The sequence below is a fragment of the Hipposideros armiger genome, unplaced genomic scaffold, assembly GCF_001890085.2.
Source record: "Hipposideros armiger isolate ML-2016 unplaced genomic scaffold, ASM189008v1 scaffold_0, whole genome shotgun sequence".
NCBI classification, from domain to species: Eukaryota; Metazoa; Chordata; class Mammalia; order Chiroptera; family Hipposideridae; genus Hipposideros; species Hipposideros armiger.
In genome coordinates this window covers 629,411-637,068 of record NW_017731350.1, presented here as the reverse complement: position 1 = coordinate 637,068, position 7,658 = coordinate 629,411, and the positions used below count along the sequence as shown (strand labels likewise).

Sequence of the window (7,658 nt, the reverse complement as noted above, 5' to 3'; positions counted from 1 at the left end):
TTCTTTGTCCGGAGGAATTTGATCTCGGGATTGGGTCTTTAGTCAGACTTGTTTGAGTCGGATAACTAAAATTAAATAGGGAGTCTCAGAAATCTACTTGTACTGTACTGAGTTTGAATTTGAAGCGTTTCTAAAGTGTAGGAAGTTTAAAAAGTCCAGATGCTGTGTTCTCCTTGGCGTCTGTCAGTCTCGGAGAGGTTATTTCAATCCGGGCCTAACAGAGTTGGTCAGGGCTTTCCTCGAGGTAGACTTACCTTCCTGGAGACAGAACTCATTGTTTTTCACCTAACAAATCAAATCAGACTGACAGGGAAATAAATCATGTTAAAAGCATTGTCATCGCTTCGAGCTTTTCTGTTTTTTTCTTTAACATGACTTCTGAGATTCAGCTTAAATCTCAGTCAACAGTGTTAATGATGTTGCCCATCCCTGGCAGTTCTCTTTATGAAAGGTAGGCGTTGCTGTCCAATAGTTTTGGAAAAAAAATCCTAACGTGGATTTCAAAATGAATCGTAATAGTCATAACAAGCGCCATATGGTGGCAGGGAAAGTGGGTTTTGCATTACAGCAGTGAAGGAAAGTGGAAAACTGTAGTCCCCGTTTTAGAACCTGCCAATAAAAATGGGTTTCTAGTAAGAATTCCAATAGATGATACATATTGGTTAAAATGTAATTTTCTCAAATGATCTTTTTCTTGAAGGGAATACAGAGCTTAGGAAATCAAGAAAGGGCATGCGATTTCTTGAGGCCTCACTTAACACTTCCTGGTGTGTGACAAAGGGAAATCCAATGTCACGTTCTGCTTGTTTCTTACCTTTTACAAAACATCAGCAGCTGTTACTGGCACATACATGAGGAAGAAGAATTCCTGTCTTTATATTATTTTATTCTGAGAACTGTGAAGTACTATATAAATATTACTTTGAAATAATGCAAAAATATTTAATTTTGTGTTTTTTTCCCCCCTCGACTTTTAGATGCACTAAAATGTAGATAATTTGCCTGCAGTCTTCACAGTCTTATCTTTTGATGGGATGTTCGAATTGGCTGTCTTTTTGGGATTCCCTATTTCTAGATCCACTATATCATTCACGACAAGTTTCCCCCAAATTGCCATCCAATGGCAGTGGGTGTCTCTGTAACTCTGGAAAGAGGGATTCTAATTCTAACGTGACTGGGAGAGAGGACTCCTGTTATTATTGGAGTCCTCCTCATAACGGCACCAGGCTGTTTGCGGAGGAAGCCTGACTCCACGGACGCCTCCTGGGCTCACACATGTGCCTTATTTTGGGCTTTGTCATTTCACTTCCGGAGTGGGCCCTGGGAGGTGCAAATTGACAACCGACAGAAAGTGCATCTGAGTTATCATCGGATGTTAGGTGTGAAAAAGGATAGCCTTGAAAAGGTAAGTTTTAGAACTGTACTTTGCTAATAAGGCTGCAAAAGAGAAATAAGTGGTGTGACACGGCTGGTGGGAAGATCACTAAATGGACATGATTCTCGTCATGCTGTCAGCTTTGCTGCTTCCAGGAAACGCCCCCTGATGAACCTCATTTTGCCAGTGATTTTCTGATTTGTTAATGAGATCTTTGAATAGAAAGAATAAACAGCGAACTGATACTAAATTTCTTTCTGGTCTACTTCTGTATAAAGATTAAATAGAATTTGGCTCATGGGGATTGTGCCCTGAATTAATTGGCTTTGGCTCTAAATGAATTAAGAGTCATGGTCAAGGAGAAGAACACACACACACACACACACACACACACACACACACACATACACACAGCCATCACGTCCTACACATGGTTAGGATTTACTTTACACAGAGGAAGTCTCATAGAATCAGACTTCAGAGTTGGAAGGGGCCTTTGGGACCAAATTGTGCATATTTTTAAATGTGAGAGTGTAATAAGTAACCTGCCTGAGTCAATGGGTAGTGAGTTGCCATCTACCACCCAGGTCTCTTAACTCCTGCCCAGTCCGCTTGCTGTTTTTCAAGTAATTGATCGGTGCTACATGCAAAATGTTCTAATCATCTGAAGTTTTATCAATCTGATATCCACCTATGTTGGCAAATAACCTCTTAAAATATACGTATTCCAGGGAATCATTAATACATTGGTTGTTAAGGCTTAGGGAGAGTTAATTTAATAAGACGGCCTTTCAATTCCTACCAGCTGATCCATGCCTGCTGCACAAGCGTGGTAGTGATGGAGGGGTAATTGCCTTCCAGGAGGCAATCGGCCTTAATAGATCAATGCAGGGGAGAGACCGCTTGAGTGTGTCAGGCAGAGGATCTAAGAAGTGGACATGGGCCGGCACTGCGAACACTTGGGTCCTTGCAGTGCTTCTAAGGTGAGCCTGGTGGTGCCATCTGTACATGGAAGGGGCCACCCACTGTTTTCCATCTACTGAAACCTGAAGAGAGGAAAGTCGTTGCTTTGGTTTTGTGGTTATAGTTCCTGTTCCTCCCTCCCGGCACTTGTAAGTAATAGTCTGTTCTTTTTCTGAGTGTTTCAAATGTTTTAAAGTTGGGCGATGGCTAAAAATAGCTTTGTACAGGAGTAGCACATTAAAAAGGAAGTACCTACTCAGGATACCAGACGAAAATAGAATCTTAATGGAGAAGCCTCACCCTTCTCAGTTCAACCTCTTTTAGGGCATCCTGTAGAGGGTTACGGGGATGCTGGCTTTTGTATTGTATGTTCCCACAACATGGGGAACCATCTGCTGCAATTAAAGTAGTCAAGTCAGATTTATGTTCTTTGGGGACCCATTTAAAAATCATTAGCTAAAGACTGACAACATACTTCATAGAGTTTTATGAATCTTGTCATGGGGTCCTTATTCAGAGCAGTGTGAATTCATATGCATCTTGTTTTAGGTCTATAAAGTGCATATGAATTTTAATCCTACTATTACCAGAGAAAATCTATTCAAGCAGCCTGATCACTTAGACTTTCTTAATGGAATAAAGTTAATCTACAGTTACATAATATCTTACAGCTATAAAGTTTACCAACTATTATATGGAGATGCCAGATTTTTTTTTTAAAGGGATTCCTCAAATTGATTAAACATCTTCCTTTCTGTGATGCTTACTTTTAACACTTAGCTCTAAGTGTGGTCAAGGGTTTTATATTTATCTGTTAAGCCGAAAAGGACTTAGCTCTGATAGAGTTCTTGCTACTGTCATCAAACAAGTGACAGATGAAGTCAGAAGTGGGACAGCCAGGAAGGCTGGAGGGGGTGGGTACAGGCACTCCCCCTGAGCTGTGGCGGCAGAGGGCAGGGAAGCATAGACACACTCTGACTTGAAATTCTCCCCACACCCAACCCCACATCACTTGGAATTCAAGAGGTATGGGAGGGCGTGCTTGTGCTTTCATAGTTTGTAACCTCTCTGAGGGCCAGTGAGAAAGGGACGTTCTATCCGTATCTGTATATGGAGACACTGCAGTACAGGCAGGCCCAGTGACCCAGGCGGAGCCAGGACTTACACCCTCACTGGGGGAAGAGAATCCAAGCTTTTGACTGCTGAGCAGATCATACTCTTTAAAAAACATCAAGTTTTATTCTTGTTATGTTAATTTGCTCTAATTTTGAGGTGCCACATTTTACAAACTGGTCATTTGTCACAAACGGCCCATCTCCCAGCGGGAATGGTTGTGGACTTTTGATGAGCTTCTTTATAGACTTGGAATAGAAATAATTATTCTAGCGTCCGGTTTAATTGATATAGCTTCTGCCAACTTGAATGGTGCCAGCTCATGTTCTAGGTGGAACTTTCTGTCATGGGAAATATGAGAGTCCACAGCATCTGTGTGAATGGCCGTCTCCAGATGGCTGCAGCACTATTGAGTGGACAGTAGCCCAGGTTAATACCACGCGGAAGCCGAGGGCATACAGGGAGTTCAGTGGAACATCCTTAGGTCTTCATACCTCAGTGTGGAGTTGTTTACCTATCTGTGTATATAGGCTTTTAAGACTCGACGGGCATTTGCAAATGGACATGAAAGTTGAGACCAATATAAACGATTAGAGAGAATCAACACACCACTCTCGGTGGTAAGGCGCAACCTGAAAGTGTAATGGATTTGTAGTTTTTAAGAAGAGAGAGGGATAAGATTTTCCCCATTAATAACAATCAAGACTTGGCTATTGAACTGTGTAGCATGCTCCCTGGTTAATTGGTTACCGGTATTACAAATGTGAAATGAAATGGTCTTTCTCAGTTTTTGACAGTTCCTCTGTCATCATCCTTTAGGAGACTGTTTCTCAAAGTGTGATTCTTGGAACCCTTCAGGTGGTCGATGAGTTAGATTAATGTTTATATAATTAGACTACCGTTATTTACTTTTGCACTTGGCATGAACCAAAACTTTCCTGATATAGTTATTTAGAGATGAGTTCGTTGATGTTTCCATGAAGACGTGTGTCTGACGAAAAGATGTTGGCAGTTAAGAGGATAAAGAAAGGTGGTGTTCAGGATACCGCTACTTCTGTAGAGGTGCAGAACTACCAGCTGGGGCAAGGCGTCTGCCGTAGGACGTCTGCTTGTCTAGTGTTGGCCTAGAACAGAATGGCTTTCCCACATCCAAAGTGATGCTTTTGATGTAGGTGAAACTCAGAAGGTAGGGAAAAGTTAGATAGATATCCAGTCCTTTTGCTGGGGTGTGTTTAGTGTCCAACAAGTAAGAAAAGATGCTTTCCTCCCAGAGCGATGCTTTGGCACAGCTACTACCAGGAAAGAAACTGGACAAGAGTGGAGGGGAAGCAGAAAGAAGGAATGAAATGAAAACTTACTGACACAGTGAAACATTATTGCATAAGTACGTGTGTAAAATTTAATAGAGTCCCAATTTGTTTTCATGGAAATAAATTTTATCTGTGAAAACCAAGTTCAGAGCTCACTGCCAAACTCAGTACTCTAAATGTTCCTTAATTCTTTTACTCATTGCCCCCAGAGGAAAATTTCTTTGTTCTAACTTGCATTCGATAGCTATAGAAATTATGCTATGTATATTTCAGCAAAGTTGTGTATGCTAGGATCACATGATGAAGGGAGAGAAAACGCAGATGAACACTGAAAGGCAGGGTACTAATTAGTACCTCTCATTAGGACCGCCGGAGGGCCTGGTACTCCAGTGACCCATCTAATGCTACAGGAAGAAACATCAACTTGGTAGCTTTTGTGGTTGAATTTATTAGAAGGTTTTGGCCTAAGGCGTTTTGACACCTACGCTTATGTGGGGATATGTTTCTGTGCTTCGATGTATCACTGCTGCTTCAAATTTTTGTTTTTAAATGATCAGAGTTTATTTTAATTCATGGACAGTTTTAAAATATGTAATTAGTAATTTAAATCTTGAGTGTTCCATCCAGTAGGAAACCTCACACTCAGCTGTTCACTTTTAGTAGCAGGGTTTTCTTAAGGCATGAGGCATATTAATAGAATGCTTTTGAATCTCTGGTTCTGTCCTGGGGTTTTATCTCATATTCAAAGCACTTGGAATGTTTTCATTTCATTTAGATGAGTATATACACATTTCCTCTATACTACTGTCACTATTCATTACATTTTTACGATCGTCAGGGAATCAGCACAATCAAAAGCATCTAAATGTCATCATCTAACGTGACACTTCAGTTAGTGGTCTGTGAATTTTCCAAGTAAAGAATGTCTTTCCCCATGCCGACTCATTGCAAATAACTCCTTTATTTCTGTTCCCTGTCCCCTCAAGTGGTCCAGGTCCACAGCAACAAGGTAAGGAGACGTCTACGACTCCAACTATGAGACACGTGAGCAGCTAATTCTGACCGCATGGAAGCAGAGCACACAGGGTTGGAAGGAGGCGTGAGGACACGTACATCAACCATGCATAGAACCGTAGGCAGCCCCACCCAGGCTTCCTAGTTCCCCTTGTCTTTATGCTATTTTCTTCTTTTGGAAAGAATAGGATGAACCCATGCTCAAAACCTTTCTAAAGCATTTTGAAAGGACAGCTTTTTATGTGGCACATCAAAACAAGTTGGCACAAAATGAAAAGTGACATTTGGTCTCTGGTGTGTGGAGGAGTCATCATTACCTGTTCCCCCTCCATGGGCTCAGGGTTCCCAAGGAAGAGAATGAGTGCCGACGAGCTCAGGGCCCAGGCTGGTTTTTCAGAACGGTGTCCTCATAATGACCAGTTCCAGGGGCAGTGGTGGCCTCTAAAGGTAAGCCCTGCTGCTGGTAGCCATAGTTGACGTTTCCACACGGGAAGTGACGCAGCCGGAACAGAGGCACTTCCTTCATGTTGGCCGTTAGTGACGATGGTTCTAGGAGCAGAGAGGCACCTGGAAGCCGGCCAGTTGCCACGTTAGGTGGGACAGTACAGCTTCCGTCACGTCCCAGGTTTCCCCTCTCGTGTTGTTCCTTCTTTTCTGGAGGATTGTTCTTTTTGGGGGGTTTCTCTGTAAACCATGAGCCGTAAGTTGGGTTCCATAGGCTGGTTGGTTTATTTCTGGATCCCTGGACTTTGTGCAGCTCTGATGGCAGGTTGGACTGAGAGAATGCCATATTAACATGTCCCCCTTCTGCGGCTGGCCCTCTAGTGACTCGAACAGAGACCTCTGCAGCTGTTAGTTTCTTCACGGCTTTGCCAGAGGGAGCGGAAGGCAGAGGGGGCGGGGCAGCCGGGGCCTGCCCGTCCTCCCGTTTAGCTGGTGGAGGAGACACGAGGAGAGGAGGAATTCCCTCAGGGTCCTTGGGCCTCATGGGCACTTTCTCTTCCTCTTCCACGAGTGGGCCATATTCTATTGGCAAAGCAGTGTTGATCACGTCTGGATCCTACAGGTAGGAGAAATGAATGGATTAAAACTGAATCACAGACAAAACATGTTGGATCTGGAAGAGCAAAAGTCACACCCAAACTTATTTTACAAATGAGGAAACCATTTAGTGTCTATTGGGACTATATTAATTTATAGGCACCGGGGAAATAACAACAAGTGGGAAATCATCCTGGTCCTTGAAGGGCTTAGAGGATGAGCTCTGGGGTAGGCGTGGGTACAGGGTCCTAGGATGCACCCAACTGCCAGGGGCAGGCGAGGGGGCCAGGAAAAGCTTTGCAGAGACCACTGTTGGGCAATCTTACAGATAAGTGGACTTTTAGAAAACTGTAAATTAGTTAAAAAAATTTATTCCACTCTGTTCCCAGTGAAATCTTCCCAACTAAAAAGAAAACTCTGTGTTTGGCTCCAGGGGTATATCTGTATGCGGTGGGGGCAAGGGGATGGGAAGGGAGGAGAGGAGAGAGACACACACACGTTCCATGTTGGTTTACAAAGTGTATTTCCTATTCTCTTCCTAGCTGCCTCCCGTTTTTCTGATATTTGGATGGGTAACACTTGATTATAACTCTTTCTATGTTACATCATCATATCATTGCATGTGCAGATACCATAATGCAGTGGTTCTGTAACTAGTTTGGACAGGATGAGGCCCTTCGTGAGACCCAGGAAATACTGAAGTGCTGTGAGGAAAACCGTTGACAAAACCAACTTTGTGCTCGATCATTTTTACAGCCACAGATTGTAATATGGAAAAGCAAAAGCACTTGCCAGAGATTTGAGGAAAATTTGTGGGAGGAAACTTAAACTTGGGGAAATCT

At 42.9% G+C, this 7,658-nt stretch overlaps 1 protein-coding gene across 1 annotated transcript in view; it reads right to left on the bottom strand.

Moving 5' to 3' along the window:
- Positions 1–5,206: 5,206 nt before the first annotated feature.
- Positions 5,207–7,658, bottom strand: part of ALK (ALK receptor tyrosine kinase) — an 81,648-nt gene continuing 79,196 nt past the window's right edge. The window contains exon 21 of the mRNA XM_019658122.1: positions 5,207–6,835. Within this exon, the coding sequence (XP_019513667.1) occupies positions 6,149–6,835 (687 nt within the window). The 3' untranslated portion in view covers positions 5,207–6,148. The remainder of the gene's footprint in view (positions 6,836–7,658) is intronic.